We start from the raw sequence: 20,449 nt of genomic DNA on the forward strand, positions 1-20,449 counted from the left end.
GAGTAGGTTTACTACCTCTGCTTGGTGGTGTACAATGTTAGTGATCTTTTACTGACTGTGGACGCACTAGGTTTACTGAATGAGAGTCGACAAAGGCATTGTTTTTTTCTTGGCCATACTTGTGTCAAGATATTCAGAAGGTTTTGCTGTTCTTTGAACCTCTCAGTCACGTGAAAAATTATGAAAGGTTTCCCAACCAGTAATACAAGAGAAAAGATCAGGTTGTTAAGGGCAGTGACGGGATCTACTTTTGCTTCTATTTCCTAAAAAGTTTACAGGATTTTGGTTAATGGTGTTGAAATGCATTTGTTCATTACTCTGTCTACTTGTTTTATCACTCAAGTGGGACCTGCTACTCACTATGAAGTTTTTAGTCAATACATAGCGTTACATCACTCTGTTATTCATATATTGTTATACTCATATTGGATTGTTAGTTAATAACTCACAAAACAAAAGAAATACTAATGGTAAAATACAAGATTATCAATGAGGAGCATAAGCATGACAGTAATTCTCCAAGTCTCAGATTGCTCCTCTCCAGATCCAACAGAAACACTCAATAATCAAATTCTTAGAGGCGCCTGGGTGGCTCAGTCGGTTGGGCGTCCGACTTCAGCTCAGGTCACGATCTCGCGGTCCGTGAGTTCGAGCCCTGTGTCGGGCTCTGGGCTGATGGCTCAGAGCCTGGAGCCTGCTTTGGATTCTGTGTCTCCCTCTCTCTCTGCCCCTCCCCCGTTCATGCTCTGTCTCTCTCTGTCTCAAAAATAAATAAAACGTTAAAAAAAATTTAAAAAAATTCTTAAACAGTACATCCACATGTATTGATTTCTTTAAAAAAAAATCAAACTTAAATACAAAACTGTTGCAAGGATTATTGCCAAAACTTTTCGATAATTGGACATGACTACTCCCACATGTGTCATTTGCAGGAAGGTGCTTGCAACCCCTCTTACCTCATCATTAGTAAACAAAACTCAAAAGAAAAGAGAGCAGTTGATTTGCTCTTAAGTGGAAAATGCAAAAATTCAAAACACCAATTTATGAGAGCATTTATCAATTTTTGGTGCCCTAACAGTTAAATTTTTCTCCAAAGTAAATATAATATGCCCTTTAAAATGTATTTGTTGGTAAGTAAATATTCCTTATAAAATTAAAGTGATCTAATAATGATCTAATTATCTAATAACCGTTTAATTAATTTAATTATTAGATAATTAGATAATTCCTATTTGTTAAGTAGGTAAAGACTGGATATCTTTACATATGATGACTCTTATTAAGGAATATAGGCCATATGCGCTCGCCTTGCTCAGCTCTTCTATCAGAAACTAGGTTTTTTGTTTGTTTGTTTGTTTGTTTGCTTGTTTTTTTAAACTGTTGCTCAAGCCCCCACTCTCCTCCCTTGTTTTCACTTACTCTGCGTGAACCCTTCCGGAGACTCCTCCCCTTCTCCCCCTGCCGGCCAAGGAATGGCAGAGAACGATGTGGAGAATGAGCTCTTGGACTATGAAGATGAGGTGGAGACAGCAGCAGGGGGAGATGGGGCTGAGGCCCCTGCCAAGAAGGATGTCAAGGGCTCCTATGTCTCCATCCACAGCTCTGGCTTTCGTGACTTCCTACTGAAGCCAGAGTTGCTCTGGGCCATTGTTGACTGTGGCTTTGAGCATCCATCAGAAGTCCAGCATGAGTGCGTCCCTCAGGCCATTTTGGGAATGGCCGTTCTATGCCAGGCCACGTCAGGCATGGGAAAGACAGCAGTGTTTGTGCTGGACACACTGCAACAGCCGGAGCCAGTTACTGGACAGGGGTCTGTGCTGGTGATGTGTCACACTCGGGAGTTGGCTCTTCAGATCAGTAAGGAGTACGAGCGCTTCTCTAAATACATGCCCAATGTCAAGGTCGCGGTGTTTTTTGGTGGTCTATCAAGAAGGATGAAGAGGTGCTGAAGAAGAAAACTGCTTGCATATCATCGTGGGGACCCCTGGCCGCATCCTAGCCCTGGCTCAAAATAAGAGTCTCAATCTCAAACACATTAAACACTTTATCTTGGATGAATGTGATAAGATGCTTGAACAGCTCGACATGCGTCAGGGCGTCCAGGAAATTTTTTACATGACCCCCCGTGAGAAGCAGGTCATGATGTTCAGTGCTACCTTGAGCAAAGAGATCCGTCCTGTCTGCTGCAAGTTCATGCAAGACCCAATGGAGATCTTCGTGGATGATGAGACGAAGCTGACGCTGCATGGGTTGCAGCAGTACTATGTGAAACTGAAGGACAACGAGGAGAACCGGAAGCTCTTTGACCTTCTCGATGTCCTTGAGTTCAATCAGGTGGTGATCTTTGTGAAGTCTGTGCAGCGTTGCATTGCCCTGGCCCAGCTTCTAGTGGAGCAGAACTTCCCAGCCATTGCTATCCACCGAGGGATGCCCCAGGAGGAGAGGCTTTCTCGGTATCAGCAGTTTAAAGATTCTCAACGACGAATTCTTGTGGCCGCCAACCTATTTGGCCGAGGCATGGACATTGAACGGGTGAACATTGCCTTCAACTCTGCCATGCCTGAGGATTCTGACACCTACCTGCATCAGGTGGCCCGAGCAGGCCGGTTTGGCACCAAGGGCTTGGCCATCACGTTTGTGTCAGATGAAAACGATGCCAAGATCCTCAATGACGTGCAGGATCGCTTTGAAGTCAATATTAGTGAGCTGACAGATGAGACAGACATTTCCTCCTACACTGAACAGACACGGTAGAGGACTCACCCATAGTTTTGGAGTGTGACCGTCTGTCCCTCTTCAGGAGATGACAGCAGGCATGGGGGTGAAGGAGACACTACTGCCACCTGCCCTAGCAACCCCCACACCCTACCCCATGACTTCCGCCTTTTGCATCACCACCACTCCTAAACTCCTGTTTCCTGAATCGTCTGAATTTTTTTTAACAAAACTAAAAAAAAAAAAAAAAAAAAAAAAAACACCAGGAATATATACAATGAAATGAGTTTCCTAATACAATAATAAATACTATGTATGCTGACCTAAAATAAAATATTTTAAATTTAAAACCTCTTCTTTAGGATTTGACTTTTGTTTCTTAAAAAGTCTGTAGTGCTGTGGTTATGGAACCCAGATTCACTTTTTTATTACTTTGTTTATCCCTCATCTGAGACCCGCAACCCATTATAACATTTTGTATTATATCATAGAAAAAGGTGAGATTATTTTTATTTTTAGTGAGCTCTGTGCCCAATGTGGGGCTTGAACTAACAACCCCAAGATCAAGAGTCTCATGTTTCACTGACTGAGCCATCAGGCGCCCAGGGTGAGATTATTTTTAAATTCATATGAAAGTTTAGGTAATCAGATGTGAAAAGAGTTTGAGGTCCAAAAACACTGAATAAACTGAAGTAAGTGGAATTTGCAAGGGTGTCTTCGATCTCCTTTCAAATTCTCTTACTTCTCAGATATCCTGGGCCTTCCAGCAGTCTCCACTCTACTCCCTGTGAAAATCTGCCATCCCGGAATTTGCTGATAAATTCACATGCAGGTAAGACCAACGCATTTAGTGCCACTTGATGTTAGCTTGTTTTAAATAGAAGGAAAATCTCAGATACTATTAGAACCCAAAGTATTGAGAATGAACTGCGCATGCATTTTGGTAGGTTGGGAAAACTTGGTGCTACCTTTGAAACCACCTGCCTGCTTCATTTACTCGTAAGTCCTGTCTAGCTGTAAAATGTTTCTACTATTTAGAAGGTGATTTAGCATATCAGTAGTGTCAATGTCAGCAGGCTGCAGATCTCTCTTTGTCCTTGACTCTACGACAGATTTTTACATTAGTGAAGAGCCATTTGTCAGATTTTCAGGTGGCATGAAACTGATAGAGTGAGTGGGGTGAATGGCAGTAAATTATAATCCGAAAGAAACGGATTGCCAAATAAACTGAATTTCACTTTCAACCGGGACAGAATGAATCATGCTTGAAACCCCAAACCCTACTACACCACAGGAAAAGATGGGTACAGGGCAGTCACTGAAAGTGCTCATTGCTTCATTAGTAGAAGTAGAGGGTCTAGAATGATAGGTGGCAGAATTTACTAGTCGGGACATCTGATGCATTCAAAAAGTTTGTTGAAAAACCTCGAATGGAGACTATCAACCAGGAGGGGAAAGACATATAAAATAACTCAGCTGGCAAGGGTTGAAGGAACTGGTGATGTCAAGCTTGGAAAAGTGAAGACTCAGGAGTAAGAAGCTGTCTTCACATTTTTTAAAGTAATCTCTATGCCTGATGTGGCTCTCGAACTCACGACCCCGCGATCAAGAGTCACGTGCTGCACCCTGAGCCAGGCAGGTGCTTCCCTCTTCACATCTTTCAAGGGATCAGTGAGAAAGGGTTAGACTTACTCTGTCAGGCCCTATGAGGGCAGAGTGAAACACACTAATGTAAATAACTCTATCATTCAGAGGTATCTGAAGAAAGGTTTCTTTGCCTCAAGGAGTAGCTAATTCCAGTTAGAGGTAGGCTTGAAGGATAGACTGAATTCTACTTGGCAAGCATAGCTTCAAGAGCCAGATTAATAGTTGGACTGAATGCCTTTTATGGCCTCTTTCAGCCATGAAACCCTGCCACATTTCTATTATAAAATTACAGGGATGAGAATCAGAGTAATCAGAAAATGCAGGTTTACATAGTATTTCTACATCTTGGGTAAATTTCTTGATCACCTGCATAGTACTTTGACGTTTCTTTTCTATTAAATCCTTTTCTATTTCTTAACACTCAAAGTGCATTTTTGCTTCATATTGGCAAGTGCACACACTTGATAATTCTTTGCGCTAGGATACTTCTTGGTGACAAACTTCTGCTTTTATAATGCAGATGAAAAAATTGTTATACTTTTTCCCTTCAAAATTTCTCATCCATCAATATATTCTTTATAGTAATAATCTTTAAAAAAAATTGAAGGTTTATTTATTTATTTTGAGAGAGAGAGAAAGAGCATGAAATAGAGGGGCAGAGAAAGGGAGAGAAAGAATCTCAAGCAGGCTCCGCGCTGTCAATGCAGAGACTGATGTGGAGCTCGAACCCACAAACTGTGAGATCATGACCTGAGCTGAAATCAAGAGTCGGACGCTTAACTGACTGGGCAACCCAGGTGCCCCTGTAGTAATAATCTTTGATGTCAAAGGTTATTGGTTTTGTTGACATTGTGTTTGTAAAGAAACAGACCAACTTTTATCACATTATTTCTGAGTAAACAAAGTGCTGATGTCAGGAAAATGATAACTTTTGTGTAATGGATTTAATGTGTGTCCCATTTAAGGCAGAGCCACCTTTCACAACTATGAATCCTGAGTCAAGAATGGTTACTTTGCATACTTACAAAATGTTTACTGTGTGTCAGACAGTGTCCTGAGGCTTAAAAAATATCAGTTCGTTTGATCGTCAGAAGGCTAAAAGATATGTACTATTATTATGGCCATGTTATTAAGGAGGCAATAGTGAGGTCAAGTAACTTGTCCAAGGTCACACAGGCAATAAGTATCCCAAGTGCCTAGTGAGGTGGCAGTAAGCCAGTCCTCATGGTCACAGTTCCCTAGCTTTTGTCTCTTCTAACCGAAACCAGGCCCAAAGCCCTCCTGAGGCACGCTTCAAAACTAATTTTATTTTTCCTCTATTTCATTAAAATTAACATTTCTGGTGCATGTATTTCAGCCAGGTAAGGAAAAACAGAAATCTGATTGAAATGAATGAAACTAAGGGGCATTAAACCATGAAGAGATCAGATGCTGGCTTAACATAGTTGCCGCATGGGTGTTCACACTTTAAAGGAAAACGCTTGCTACTTTGCAGTAGTTTCAAAATTTAGGAGGGCCAGCTTTTGGGGCGTAGCAGAGGAACGGAAATGCCAATAATCTAGCTCTGCTTTTCTGTATCAGGGTTGTCTATAAATTTTCGTTTGGAAAAATAAAGGAGACGCCACTGCTTAAAATAATAATAAATAGAACCATTGCCCTAATGAACTTGGTGGTTCTTCAGCCCCTCCCTTACCTGCCGTCGGACACATTCCCTCCACCCCCTCCCCGATAAGGAAGCACTTAGGGGCTTGCAAAACAGGGCATAGCACCTCTGTGTTCAAAGAACTTCAGGAGGAGTTTCAGGAAGTAATTTTTTAAGTTTTTATTTAAATTCTAGTTAGTTTATTTAATTCCAGTTATACAGAGTTATATTAGTTTCAGGTGTACAATGTAGTGATTCAACTCTTCCATACCTCATCTAATGCTCATCACCGTAATCCCCATCGCCTATTTTTTTTAATGATTTTTTTTTTTGAGAGAGAGAGAGTGAGCGGGGGGGGGGGGGGCAGAGAGAAAGGGAGAGAGAGAATCCCAAGCAGCCTCCACACTGTGAGTGCAGAGCCTGACACGGGGCTCCATCTCACAAACTGAGCCAAAATCCAAGAGTCAGATGCTTAACTGATTGAGTCACCCATCCTGCCCCCAGTCACCTATTAAACCCATCCCCCCCACCCCTCTCCCGTCTGGTAACCATCAGTTTGTTCTTTATGGTTAAGAGTCTACTTCTTGGTTTGCCTCTCTGTTTTTTTCCCTTTGTTTGTTTGGTGTTTTAAATTCCCACCAACAGTGCAAGAGAGTTCCCCTTTCTCCATATCCTTGCCAACACCTGTTGTTTCTTTTGTTGTTGATTTTAGCCATTCTGACAGGTGTGAGGTGATATCTCACTGTGGTTTTGATTTGTATTTCCCTGATGTTGAGCATCTTTTCATGTGTGTGTTGGCCAGCTGGGTATCTTCTTTGCAAAACATGTCTATTCATGTCTTCTGCCCATTAACAGGATTATTCCTTTTCTGAGTGTTGAGTTTTATTTATTTATTTTTTTAAATGTTTATTAATTTTGAGATAGAGAGCACCAGTGGCGGAGGGGAAGAGAGAGAGGGGATAGAGGATCCAAAGCAGGCTTCATGCTGACTGTGGCAAGCCCAGTGTGGGGCTCCAGCTCACGAACCTCAGCCAAAGATCATGACCTCAGCCAAAGTCAGATGCTCAACTGACTGAGCCACCCAGGCCCCCCTTGGCTGTGGAGTTTGATAAGCTCTTTATATATTTTGGATACTAATCCTTCATCAGATATGTTATTTGGCAACTATCTTCTCCCATTCCATAGGTTGCCTTTTAATTTTGTAGATTGTTTCCTTCGCTGTGCAGAAGCTTTTTATTTTGATGAGGTCCCAATATTTCCTTTGTGCTTTTGTTTGCCTTGCCTCTGGAGATCAGGAAGTAATTTTGAGCAGATGCTTTCAGCCTCTCAGCAATGTGAAATCACACTGCAGAGGTGAGTATCTCGGTGACAGGATATTCTATTTGATATGTGGTGCCAACAGTCACATTTCCCAGCATCCTGGCCTTAAAAATGATGGATAGAGCAGAACTTTTAGTACCAAGCAGAACAGGAAATTCACCAGCCACCTCTACGCTTCCACGGAAGCATTCCTCCTGCCCACCTTAGAAACAATCTGAGTCATCTGGGGTCCTGGAAGCCTTGGCCCCAGGCAGGTGGCCCTTCTCCTGCTTCCTGTCGTTCTTGCTGTTAACTGGCTGAGATCGTATCTGAAAGTGTCTACAACTACTTTGGTGGAGTCAGATTTCTGGTCACGGGTCAGATCACTGCTTGAAGCAGTTTCTTCCTCCACGCCCAGCGAATTCTCCAGGGAATCATAAGTGTACATGCAGGTTTCTACAGTCACATATTGTGATATTGAGAGCAGTGGAGAAATGTCTTTCTGGTTCTAGTCAATGATTAACTTTTGAAGGCACGTTCTCTGCAGCTAGTGTGTGTGTGTGTGCGTGTGTGTGTGTGTGTGTGCGCGTGAGACATAGAAGACTCATTTTAAGCATTTCTACACAAAGTTACATACTGCTTTTCCTGAGCAATTAATGACCCAATTCCAAAGGGAATTGACTATCATTGAGTCAATAGTGATGTAAGTAAATTCCAGAGATCTGCTGTACAACACAATGCCTATAGTTAGCAATAAAGTATTGTGCACTTAAAATTTCATTGAAATGGTCAATTTCATGTTCCCATTTAAAAAAAAAAGGTGAGGAGAACATAATGAAACTTTTGGAGGTGATAGATGTACTTATTACCTGGATTGTGGTGACGGTAACAAGAATGCATACGTATGTTCAAACTAACTAAATGGTATATATTTATTAGGTACAGCTTTTTCTATACCACTCTTTCTCAATAAAGCTGGAAAAAGAATGAAGTCCCATTTTCTCAGAAATCTCTCAACTGGTGTGGAGGGGGATTCGGCGTACCTTCTCCCGGATGATGCACTGTGGTCAACAGCTGACTAGACAGCTTTCCACTTACTCCTCTAGCCCCTGGGAGTCCACAGACCAATTCAGTGACATATGCCCAAAGGAATCAACAACTTGATTACAGTTAGGGCTGTATGCCACGTTTCCCAGAAAGAAAGCCTCAGGTTACCATTTCTACTCAATTCCTACTGATAGATTTCATTTGTTATTACTAACAGTGAGACTCATATCACTATATACATTGGAATCATGCTTTGAGCCTATGGTAAAGCAGATTTCATCAAGACCTTTATAATAAAGGTTTTACATGTGCTTGATGATTATTAAATGCATACGGCCAGCAGATTTGCCCTCTCTTAAATTTCAGTTCCTCGTTTCAACTGAATGTTCAGACTCTGGTATTGGAAAGACCAGCTACCAACCCCAATGTTGCATAAATCAACTTATTATCTTCCCCAGCCAAAATACCACTTCCTCTGGATTCCCCATTTTTTCCCCTATTTCGTTAAATAAAGCCCTTTTCTAGTCCCTCAGGCTCAGCATTATGTTTAATTGACTCCTCAAAATATTTTCATGATTTAATAGATTTTGGTTTTGTAAGACCATCCTACAGAAATGTTCCTTTTTTGGCATCCAGTCTTTAATCCTTGCAGGTGCCAACAGTGGGACTGTGGTTCCTGGCTATGGAGTTCAGTCCAAATGGTCAGCTTTACCCAAGTGACTGATAATTGAAAGTCAGTCTTTTGTGTATATGTTCGTTAGTCACATTAAGAAATGAGAAAGTAACAAATGAGAGCAAAATGGAGGGTAAAGAAAATATGTAACAGTAGAAATGATTTTTTTTCCACAAGTGATGTCAAAATAATAAAAATAATATAAAAGAAAATCCAATAATTATCAATTACTGCTGCACCTATGTTCTTCCTCAACCAGATCAAATAGAAAACACAGTAATTTCAGCATATTAATCAATGTGTTTACCCTGGTCTGTGGACCAGCTGCTATATCAGAATCATTAGAGATCTTTTTATTTTAGTTTACTTGGTTTTGTTTTGCTCTTTACTATTTAAAAATTATTTAGTTATGGGTGCACCTGGGTGGCTCAGGTGGTTCAGCATCTGACTCTTGATGTCAGCTCAGGTCATAATCTCACAGTTTGTGGGTTCCAGCCCCCAAACCGGCTCTGTGCTGGCAGTGCAGAGCCTGCTTGGGATTCTCTCTCTCTGCCCCTCCCTCTCTCTCTCTGTCTCAAAACAAATAAACTTTAAAACAATTATTTAGTTTTGAAAAACCAATACATGTGCCAAGTAAGTACCAATTTCAATAGTTACAAAGGACACACAGTGAAAAAACAGTGTCTCTCCCATCCCAGCCTCCAACCACTCCATCCACTGTACTGATGTCTTACATTTCCTTCCAGAAACATACCATGAGTGCTCCTAGCAGATATCTTGGTTAATCTGTTCAATATCCATTCTTAACCTCTTGTTATTATGCCTTCCTGTGTTGCAGAAGCTGGAAAACTAAAAATAAATCGCCCAGACTCCATTATAATCAGAGTTCCTGATGTGATTTAGGTTCCTCTAGTCAGGTGCACTTGCATGACACTTGATTTTGAAACGGAGCTAAGTGAGGAGAGAGGGCAAGAGGCATCCATTTTGTTGGTGTGAATAATGGCAGAAGCCACCCAAGTCAGCAGGGGAGCACTGGATTTCCAATTTAGCGGAGGCAGCTTTCTGATGGTAGCGGAGGTGATGCTGCCTTTACAGACAACAGCCTTACCCACAGCCTCCAGATTCCATGTATATACACCTGACTATATCAGTATCGTCAGCTCTCTGGCAACCTAGCTTTGCCCTGTTGTTCTTTCGAAATGACTCCAGGAAGCTTAGCTGAAATCCAGTTAGTTATTTGACCACCAGTTCTGAGGCCGTTGAAATAGATTCTTTTCTGCTTAAGCTAGCTAATCTCTGCAATTGAATCTTGGCCTATAAAATGTATGTAAATGTTTATACTACAGTCGAGAGAATAATGGCTTTCCCAAATATTCATGTGCTAATCCTTGGAGCCTGTGAATATGCTACATTAAATAGCCGGGGGAAAAATTAAGACGGAATTAATGTGGCTAATCAACTGGTTTTAACAGGATTTTTTTTTTTTCAACGTTTATTTATTTTTGGGACAGAGAGAGACAGAGCATGAACGGGGGAGGGGCAGAGAGAGAGGGAGACACAGAATCGGAAACAGGCTCCAGGCTCTGAGCCATCAGCCCAGAGCCCGACGCAGGGCTCGAACTCACGGACCGCGAGATCGTGACCTGGCTGAAGTCGGACGCTTAACCGACTGCGCCACCCAGGCGCCCCCCAACTGATTTTAAAATAGGGAGAGTATCCTAGGTTATTCAGGTGGGCCCAGTGTAATTACAAGGATCCTTAAAAGTGGAGGAGAGGTGCAGAAGGAGTCAGTCAGAGGAAGATACGACTATTGAAAAATGATTGGAAAGATGCAAAGTTGCTGGCCTTGAGGACAGAGAAAGGAACTGCAAGTCAAGAAGTCCTAGGTGGCTTCTAGAAGCTGAAAAATGCAATGAACTATATTGAGTATAAAAAATAAATATTGAGAAGGAGTTTGGAAAGAACATTAAATCCTTATTGTGTCGTAATTGTTTGCAAGGTTTTAAATAACAATAGAAAAAAGAAAATAGAAATTATGTTTCCTCTAATTGCATTTTTTTTTTGTAGAAGTGTTGGGAATGTTGGCATTCACTGCATTAAAGAAAATAAGGCTTATGAAGTATATTTAATTTCTAGTAATTTCTTTCCAATTAAATGATCTGTCAAGAAAAAAATTTCTTGTTTGGGAATTCTGTTCGTGGTGTAATGAGAAATGAAAGGCAGGATATCAATTGTACCATTTCAATATTTCATGGAGAAGAAAAACTTCAAAATCACACACAACATAATCCATATTATCTTCATTTACATAGTAAAGAGTTTCAAGAAAAAAAAAAGAGAGAAACAACCAATTTTCTCTTTAACCAAACAACAGAAAAAGATTTAGAAAGAAGTCTTTGATAATTAAAAGATATAATTATCTTTGACAATTTGTGAATCTATGGAGACACTGCTTTAGTCAATTACCAAAGAATTGGCTTTTATGGATATATCATTTTCAAATTACTCATACAAACTTACCACAGAATAATTATATATTTTGCCCATCATCAATCTGTTTCCAAGACAGATGCATTTCTTGTTCAACTGGAATCATAATTTTTATTAAAATAATTTTTTTAAATTTATTTTAGAGAAAGAGAGAGAGACAGCAAATGTGAGCTGGGGAGAGGGGCAGAGGGAGAGAGAGAGAATCTTAATCAGGCTCTGCGCTTACTGCCTAGCCCAAAGCGGGGCTTGATCCCACAACCCCGGGATCATGACCTGCGTGGAAACCAAGAGTCGATCGCTCAACCGACTGAGCCAACCAGGTGCCCCACAGAATAATAATTTTTAAAGAAAAGGAAAAGTTCAGATTTGTTTGTTTATGCTATTATTTCAATTTATATGGCTATATGCAGCTTTGATCATGAGTTCTGATGAAGATTGATTTTTAATCGTTGCAATGTAGTCAAAATATGTGTCTGGCATATGTTTAATGCTCAGTCAGACTTGGGAACTACATGTTTACTGAATATTTACATGTACCAGGTCCTGGCTAAACCAGCAGTAGAAACACAAACATCTGCACAGAGTTATACATAACGATTTACTAACAACTATGTTCACTAACCTAGGGCTTGTTTTTTATATTGACTCACTTTTTCTTGCAGGGGCAAGGCCCTTCTGAAATTTTAAATGTTTAAAACAGATTATATTCTGAGGGTGAGTAATCAGGGTGAGAGGGAGTGTTTCTCACAATTTTATATTAAAACATTAAGCACAGGTATAGATAGATCAGAGTACAGAAACTGATCGAGTAGATACAGGATTAAGTATATGATAAAGGTTGCATTTCAAATCTGTAGGAGAAATCCGGATTACTGTTCTCAAACATTATGGATAGCTAATCATTGAAGTGAAAACAAATCTTAATTCCAATATCCAATATCAAATCCAAACATTTCAGCTTAAGTGAAAAAGTGATATTATACTGACTAGAGCTTTTACGGTTTATGAAAATTCAGCAAGCTGTACATTTATGACATAAATAGTTCTGGGATTATATATTATTTATCAATAAACATTTTAAAACTGGGTTAAATGATAGAATATTTTTATGAGTTTGGAGGAGAAAAGACCTTTCAACTGTAACATAAAACTCAAAAGGTCATTAGAAAGAAGTCGATAAGTTTAACTACATACAAGTTTAAACCTTCTGAATGGCATGACAACACTGTCAAAAGTAAACAAACAAACACATCAAGCTGGAAAAACATCTGTTTACACCCTTGTACAGACTCTGTCAAAGCAGGATCCAATCAGCAAAAGAGATCTCTAAAGATCTGAAACATAGAGAATCCAATATAGGAATTGTTTTCATTGCTGATGAAGGAGGCGAAAAGCCAAAAAGAGGATGCACCTCAGAGGTTACCAAGAGGAAAATGGAAGATGTGGTACTCCCAGAGCCCAGAACCTAAGGTCACCTAGCTGAAACCAAAACCATGCAGGCCTCTCTGGTGGAGACAGAAGCCAGAGGGACACACTGAATGCTGGATATACTATTTGACCAAGGAGCTAGGGGTGGATTATCCCTTCTTCTGGACCCCTGTGTTAGTCTCTGCTGCTGTAACAAATCAACCCAGATTATGTGGTTTAAAACAAGAAATATTTATTATTTTACAGTCTGGCACTCAGATGTCTGAAACAGGCCTCAGGAGGCTAAAAAGATGTCAGCAGGCTGCACTTCTTTCTGGAGGCTCTAGAGGAGTATCTGTTTCCTTGGTTTTTCCAGCTTCTGGAGGCTACCTGCCTTGGGTCAGGGCCTCTTCCTTCCTCTTCAAAGACAGCAATGACTGGTTAAGCCCTCCTACTGCCATCTTTCTGGTTCTTGAACTTCCAGCACCCTCTTCCATTTTTAAGGATCCTTGTGATCATATAGGCCCCACCTGGATAACCCAGGATGCTCTCTTTACTTTAAGGTCAGCTGATTTGCAAACATAATGCCATCTGCAACCCAATTCCCTCTTGCCATGTAACATAACATGTTCTTCTAGGGATTACAACCTAGGTGTCTTGGAGGGGCCATTATTCTGCCTTTCACACCTTCCAATCTTCCACCAGGGCCTCTCATTGTCCAAACTCAGCTAAAAGCCAAATGGGAGAACAGTGTGCATGGGTCAGTGCCTCATATCTCTCTACCACCCCATACATACCAAGGGGAAAAGGAGAAATGGATCTAAGAGCAAATAGATACCAGAAAAATTACTAATATTCCTGGGGGGGGGGGTAGAGTTCTCAGAAATCAATGAGAAAATGATTAATAACAAAAATAGAAAAATAAACCAAGGGTGTGGCTTTGTGAGTTGGCAATTTTTAGACAAAGAAATAAAAGTAGTCAATCTACAAAGATTCTCAGCCTCCTTGATATAAATTCAAACGATAGGGATCAATATTTCTCCTACCATGTGGACTAAATTGAAAAGATTTTTAACACTCAGTTTTGGTGGCTGTATAAACTGTTGAAAATGAGTAATTGGTACAATATTTTTAGGTGGCTTTTGATCTAGAAATTCCACCTCTATGAAAAGTTTCACACAAGTATGCAAAAGCATTATGTACAAAGATGTTCACTGAGGTGGTATTTATGGTACCAAAAAATAAAACAACCTGGAAATAATCCAGAAAACCATTAACATAAACTTGGTTATGGTCAGGAAAGAAATGGAATATACCATTTGAAGCAATGACTTGATAGGGAAATAAATACATTGGCATGGGACTCTGCCTATTGATGGAATGAAAAAGCACAATTGCCGAGCAATATGTGTAGCATAATTATAAGCCGTTTACATGTAGGAACATGAACAAAAATTCCAGCTAATACAAACCAGACTGTTATAGTGGTTGCTCTGAAATGTGGGAGTCTTAGGGACTTTCACCTTTCACTTTACACATTGTCGTATTGTTTGAATTTTGTACAATATGTATTTTTTATACAATCAGAAGAGGCGCATAAAAATGTGGATATGATTACATATGAATTTAAGAATAGGCCAATTTAAAAATTTATATTGGATTATTCATTTTCAATTTATTCATCCTGTGTCCTGGTTAAAACATTCTCCTTTCAACATGAATGAATGGATGGATGAATGAATGAATGAATGAATGAATGAATACGAGAGCTTCCCTCTCAGGCCTCTTACCGTCTGACATTTCTGTCAATAAATTTGTTTAGAGAGTTCCTCTTTCTCAGGGTCTTCCCCCCACAAAGGAAACCATCCCCATATGCTTTCAATTCCTGTCTCTACAAAGTGTCTGCCATGAAGTTCCTTTCCCTTTTATTTTTATTTAAATAATATTCTAATAGACCCATCAAAAACTAACAGTCATTTGGGGAAGAGAGATGTGAATGTGGGCTTCCATTAGAAATGGGAATTCCTGGGGTGCCTGGGTGGCTCAGTCAGTGAAGCATCTGGCTTCAGCTCAGTTCATGATCTCACGATGGGTGAGTTTGAACCCCGTATCAGGCTCTGTGCTGAGAGCTCAGAGCCTGGAGCCTGCTTGGGATTCTGTGTCTCCCTCTCCCTCTGCCCTTCTGCTCAAGCTTTGTCTCTCTCTCTTTCGAAAATAAACATTAAAAAAAAAAAAAAAGGAATTCCTACAAGGCTGTGTCTATTGGCATAATATCCTGTCCCTGGGTTTCGTCTTTTAACAAAACCCTGTTGCGTGGTGATCACATCTTTCTGCTTTCTAAATGTTTTATTTGTTTAATCGGATTCTGAGACATTGAGCCTGTCTCCAAATTCTGGGTTCTTGTTTCTAATCTCATTTGAGGTAAAACCGCACTCGGGTAGTGAGTGACTAACTTCCAAGTCAGCAGGTCATGACTTTTTTTGCCCATAACCTTGTAGTGTTGTAACAGACCGGTTTTCTTCATTCTTTGTACACTCTTCAGGGGTGAGAGGTAAGGTTTGAAGAACACGGTGGTGAACCTCTGATGGAAAGAGAGCGTGCGCGCATGCGTACAAGCACAACTATGTGTCTCCACAGGGGCTGATGAAACCCAGACTTCACCTTTAGGAGTGGCTGCTTTGGGGTGGACTATGGAATAGATAAGACTCTTCCAGCATTTCTCTCCCACTGTCAGCATTTATTTCCCTACCCTCTCCCACTCCGTAATTATTAGAAAAAAATTACGACCTTGTAATGAAGAGGATGTACTTCTTCAGGTTTTTTGAGATAACATTTCTAAGAAATTCAGGTATGTAAAAATTAACTTAAAACTATTTCTTCATTGTTTATCGGGCCGTCTTCACTAAAAAGAGATAAGGGACCACTGAGTTAAGCAGATATCTTAGGTAATCACATCTTGGCTAATCATCTCCAGGAAGAGTTTGTTGCAGAGTGGTGAATAACTCATGTATAAGGCAGCATTCATAAGAAGGAAAATCTGATCTAATCACCAAAGTAGTAATTCCTTGATTTGAAATTTCAAAGACACAGAGACATAATTTCACAGTGTCTTTCTATTGTTAAATTTAGGACATAATTATCGAGTACCTCCTGTGTGTTAATGGCTGGCAAGACTGCAGAACATAGGGGGGACATAGTTCCAGTCGTCAAGGACATCACCATGGTAACATGAAATGAAAGTTGCATGATATTAGCTATATTACAAAAGAAAGCACATCAAACATCCTAGGAGGAGTCTAAGGAGAATGTTTATGAAGAAGGGGAGTACACTTTTAAGAAAGGAGTCATATAGCAGGTGGCACATGAGAAGTAATACAGATGATTTGTATCGTGTACTTGGGAAATGCAGCTTCCTTCCTTACACCATAAGTTCCACGATGGTAGGAACCATGACTCTTTCATCACTTCTCTACGCCCATCTATACAAGCACCTTGTTCAGTACTTCGCACAGAGTAGGTCTTCAATGAATGCTTAAAGGCAGGGAAAGAAATTGACATCAAGTGTGTACTCTGTGCCTTTCTTGGTTGATCTATACAACAGATCTTTGAAGAAGGTTCCTTTATATACTCCTACCTCTTTCTCTCTTCCCTTCTCCTTTTTAAAAATTATTTTATTTATTTAAAGTAGGCTTCCTGCCCAACATAGGGCTTGAACTCATGACCCTGGGATCAAGAGTTAGATGCTCTACTGACTGAGCAAGCCAGCTGCCCCATCTTTGCTCCTGCTCTTAAACAAAAGAAGAAATCATAGCTCAAGGAACAAATGGCCTTGAGATAAGTTGGAACATTAGCTATGGCGTTAGCACTGTGTTCAAGCACAGGCTCTGCCACTTAATACTTATGTGAACTTAGACAAGGTAATTACTGGCCTTAGTTTCCTGCTCTTTAAAATGGGGATGATGATACTATGACTTATAGCCTTGCAATGAGGATCACATCAGATGAGATATATGAAGTGTGTAGGTCATTGCCCAAGACTTAAAATGGTCAGATGGTGTTAGCTTTTATTAATGTTGCTGTTGTTGCTAACATTGTGAAACAAGAAATATTACCTACTTCACTGATGTATTTTAAGGAACACATTGAGATTATGTGCTATTAATGTGTAAAAAACTGTTAAAATAGTCTCAATAAGGTACAAGATTATTCTGTGAAGATATTTAATGGTGAAGGAGGGTTAGGAGGTCAAGGAGGCTACATATGTAGGGTTTACTAGACCAGGCAGACTGGACTGACAATCTGAACACAGTGTTAAAGAGTTAGAAGAGATACGGTATAAGATAGAGGAAAAGGGTGGGAAAGGAAGAATGGAAAAAGGAGGAAGACAGTGTCTAGGAAACTAAAGGTGGGGAAAAGATAGGCCAAATATAAAATTATGGAGGGTCCAAATCAGAGACGTGACTGTCAAGAGAATAAAAGGGGACAGGGTCCACGTTGAAGACAAATCTCTTCTGTAAAGTAGGTAGACAGTGTGTGTGCAGATCATTTAGAATACTAGGTTCCCTGGTTGTAAACTGGAGGTATTAGTACAAGCCTAAGTATTGTACTATGTTTCACTCGAACTTGCCCTCAGATACTTAAGTAGATGCGAGGAAAGGCAATGCTGGGTGAGGAGATGTGGGCGGGTGGACAAGGAGATTGAGAAGAGCTGCTTTGAGCCATGTATAGAATGTAGTGTGGTGGGGGAGTGGCGAGACCTGGCCCAGAAACCAACAGAACAGAATGTGAGTGGGGCGCCTGGGTGGCTCAGTCGGTGGAGCGTCCAACTTCGGCTCAGGTCATGATCTCGTGGTCCATGAGTTCAAGCTCCATGTCAGGCTCTGTGCTGGCAGCTCAGAGCCTGGAGCCTGCTTCCGATTCTGTGTCTCCCTCTCTCTCTGCCCCTCCCCGCTCATGCTCTGTCTCTGTCAAAAATAAATTAACGTTAAAAAAAAATTAAAAAAAAAAAAAGAACAGAATGTGAGCTTTCAGGAACATGCCAAGAAGAACGTCTTGGTTAATGAGCTTCTTTTGCTTTGGCAGGCATTTTAATTCTGGGCATCAAAATAATATCAGAACGGGTGGTTTAAGAGTTCCAATGTCAGAGGGGACATGCCCTGCATTGTCATCTGGACAATTAAGGAAGTTATAAGGGATTTGAAATAAAATTTCCACTTCTTTTGGAGCCTGGGTGGCTCAGTTGGTTGAGTGTCTGACTCTTGATTTCGGCTTAGGTCATGATCTCATGGTTCGTGAGATCAAGCCCCACATCAGGCTCTGTGCTGACAGCACGGAGCCTGCTTGGGATTCTCTCTCTCTCCCTCTCTCTCTCTGTCCCTCCCCTGCTCATGCACGCACTTTCTCTCTCTCTCTCTCTCTCTCTCTCCCAGAATAAAGAAACGTTAAAAAAAATTAAAAAGAAATCCACTTCTTGTTTCAGAAACAATTCCTCACTAGGTAAGCAGAAACACAGAAATGTAACAATTTGTTGAGTGTCTTTTATTGTCACGGTAGGCCAGATGCAGGAGTGGTAATGCCCAAGGGATAATAAATACAGACAGAACCCTCGGTTGAGAGTGCCCTTGGGTTACTACTAAACAAACAAACAAACAAACAAACAACTTTTCTGTCATTTATACAAATTCACAAGGGAAGAAAACACAGATGACTAATATTTTTGTTTTCAGATAGGCTACCTTGTGGTAGAGTAACTTGTGATGTGTACGAATGTCACCTTCTGCTTATTGGGCAACAGTTCATTTGTATTTAGTGCTTAAAATTTGCAAAGTGATATAAGTAAGAATATTGCAAATATATTACTAATGTGAGAATGTGCTCCATTCACTGGTCTGTGCCATTTTTTTGTGCAGATTTTCTGCCATCAGGTGGATTTTACTTAAATAAGCATATGTTCAAAACAGTTAAGCTTATCTTAGACTTTAGCTGGAAATCAGATTTCTTAATGGCAGAGTTTGTGTTTGCTGTGTTGCATCTCTCACAGTGCCCAGAACACAGTGCCTTGTATATGAGCTTAGATGTTTTTTATGTTAGAAAAAAAACCCCACACAATTGATTGAGGGTAGTGGGTGCTTAATCAATGCTTATTGAATCAAAATTTATATCTAATTTTTTGGGATGGGTCCATTTTTATGCGTGACTGTGAATGTGACTGATAAAGGCATCCCAGGGTTTCAGTTCTACATCTGCCTGTTGTCCTGGCTGTCTGAATCCTCTTGCTTGTCCTTCTCACCAGCCAACTTCAATGTACCCCTTGGGGCTCCTCCAAAATTCCTCTTTGAGGGCAGGGACTGTGTTTTCTATCTCTATATTTATGACAGAGCAGGTGCTGATCTATCTTGGGTGATCAGCAAACGTTTGTTGAGTTGAATGAACGAGTACTCATGACTTGAAATTCTTGACGTAATATTGTGTGTATAACTGAATTACCTGATACTTGAAAAAAGCAAATATATTTGTCATTGGGACTACCTAAAACATCTGGCCCCTCAGAACAGACGAGCTTTAACATTTTTGAAAAATAATGCTTCTTGAAAGAGACTGTGTTTGAGAGCCTATGAGGTTCTATGGCTCACCTATTATACACCAGCTCTGTGATGACACTCCTGTCTGAATAAAGCGTGAATAACATTATTAAAAAGGTAATTTCAGTTGGCAAAGTGTTGAGTCATTTGGATGGGCTCATCATGTATTAAATTGAATTTCTTCTTAGTGTGCAATAATGAAAAGTGTTTAGAGGGATCATATGTGTGAGCACATCCCCCAAATTGCTAGCAAAGTAGCAGGATTTTGTTGCAAGCTGATGGGTCACCAGTTTGAGCAGGGAGATTTTCCAGCTTCAATGACCTCATAATATAGGCATTGTGTTTGAGATTATTATTTCCTGCAATTGTTTTCTAAAGAATAATTTTAAAAATTCAGGTTATACATTGATGCAATTTGTGCGTAAGTATACAGTAAACTAGCTAAGTCAAAATAAGAGAACAATAAGAAAACTGGCCAGGAAATCTAGTAAGTACTGTGGAACTAGAAAAAAGAAACAAACAAAATTAGTTGCCTGTAAGTTTTGAGCTAAATGAATGTTTTTAAAAATAACACAATCGAGTTGATATTTAATTTAATTTCCTTCAGAATAATCTTCCTGCTTAGAACAGTTTTTACCAGAAGGAAAGATGGTAGGTGATTTTTTTCAATATAGATATCTTCTGATAAATTCCTAAAAAAAATAGGTAAAAATGATTGCGGTTTAGTGAATTTGGTTGGTCTGGAGTTATGTCATTTTCACAGGGATTATAATATTTTCTTTGATGCCAGATCAATACCTTCAGTAGGGAGCAGAAAAAGAGAAAGTGATGGTTGGAGTGGTATTAGTCCATTTGTCTGGGAATACAAAGAAGGGTGAAGACAGATGGATAGAGAAAACCTAATTTATTATAAGGTAACAATAAAGAAAACAAATGCAAAAAGATGGT

General features: G+C 40.1%; 1 protein-coding gene across 1 annotated transcript; it reads left to right on the plus strand.

Moving 5' to 3' along the window:
* The first annotated feature begins 1,383 nt into the window (after positions 1-1,383).
* On the plus strand, positions 1,384-2,826 carry LOC115514032 (spliceosome RNA helicase DDX39B-like). The gene is given in 3 exon segments (XM_032593176.1): positions 1,384-1,920; positions 1,923-1,954; positions 1,957-2,826. Coding segments are annotated over 3 exon segments (1,278 nt in total). The 5' UTR covers positions 1,384-1,472; the 3' UTR covers positions 2,755-2,826.
* Positions 2,827-20,449: the final 17,623 nt, after the last annotated feature.

The sequence above is a fragment of the Lynx canadensis genome, chromosome B2 (genome assembly GCF_007474595.2).
Source record: "Lynx canadensis isolate LIC74 chromosome B2, mLynCan4.pri.v2, whole genome shotgun sequence".
NCBI classification, from domain to species: domain Eukaryota; kingdom Metazoa; phylum Chordata; class Mammalia; order Carnivora; family Felidae; genus Lynx; species Lynx canadensis.